This window comes from Eimeria mitis, genomic scaffold, assembly GCF_000499745.2.
Source record: "Eimeria mitis Houghton genomic scaffold, Emh_scaff5942, whole genome shotgun sequence".
Lineage (NCBI taxonomy): Eukaryota > Apicomplexa > Conoidasida > Eucoccidiorida > Eimeriidae > Eimeria > Eimeria mitis.
Window position 1 is genome coordinate 1 of NW_013574175.1, and position 934 is coordinate 934.

Consider the following 934-nt stretch of genomic DNA (forward strand, 5'->3'; position numbering starts at 1 on the left):
CTCTCGCCTCTGCGTCTGCGCTCCTGATGGCTAACGCTGTCCATCAAACCGCAAAGCAAACTCCATTGACAGCGAGAACAGCATCCACAACCTACACTGTAAATCTTGGTATGTTGGTATATGGTTGTTCGCTATGGAGGGTTTAAGCCATGGGGTGGTCCAAAATAAATGCGTTGGCGTCGATGAGTTGTGCTGGACGTTCAGTGGCGCTTGGAACCGAAGAAGTCCTTCGAATGGCATTAAATGGATCCAACACATTTTTGTAAGCACCGGCATTTGTATATTTCGGTTTGCTATGTCTGCATCGTTCGTTCTTATGCAGGGGGGACAGCAGTGTGCCTCGGCGAAATCAACGATGCGCGCGAAGCCGCTGGGCTCGCACACTTCGGAGCGGCCAGTGATGGAGAATTTGCGTGGCCTACAACTAACGCCGATGACAACGAACAGACGAGCGAAGCCTGGGATCCTGTCTGCGACGCTCTGATAGCAGTAAGTGTCTTTCACTGCGTCTTGCCCCTTCGACTTCCTGTCCCTACTTCATGATTGCCTGCTTCTTCCTGCGTGTGTTTATCCTTTCAGAAAGACTCAGGAGAAGAAGCAAAAAAGGGCGCAGGCACAAGTGAATTTAAAACTGGTACATACGCCTTCATGGCCTTATCAACGGACCAGGTGGACTGCGCCGCCGCTGTGGACCACTGGCAGGATGCCCTGAACAACTTCACTTCCCTTCCTCCATCGAAGGCTGATGGAAAAGACCTCTACGACAAACCAGAGAACGTCTCTTTTGTTGCAATGTACAACCCTTCAGGCAGTGCAGCTGCTGACTGTCGAGTCGTTACCTGCACAGCTCGTCAATCCGAATTGTCCAACTTACGGAGTAGTAATGAAGCAAAGACAGGCTATGCTCTACTGTGCTTGACCACTCCTGACCTGA

General features: G+C 51.1%; 1 protein-coding gene across 1 annotated transcript in view; it reads left to right on the plus strand.

Annotated features, from left to right (window-relative positions):
* Window positions 1-243: 243 nt before the first annotated feature.
* The window catches only part of EMH_0084990 (SAG family member), a gene marked incomplete at both ends in the record, with an annotated part of 1,129 nt that continues 438 nt past the window's right edge, over window positions 244-934 (plus strand). Inside the window, 3 exons of the mRNA XM_013500845.1 lie at window positions 244-262; window positions 323-489; window positions 580-931. Coding sequence (XP_013356299.1) covers window positions 244-262; window positions 323-489; window positions 580-931 — 538 coding nt within the window. The remainder of the gene's footprint in view (window positions 263-322; window positions 490-579; window positions 932-934) is intronic.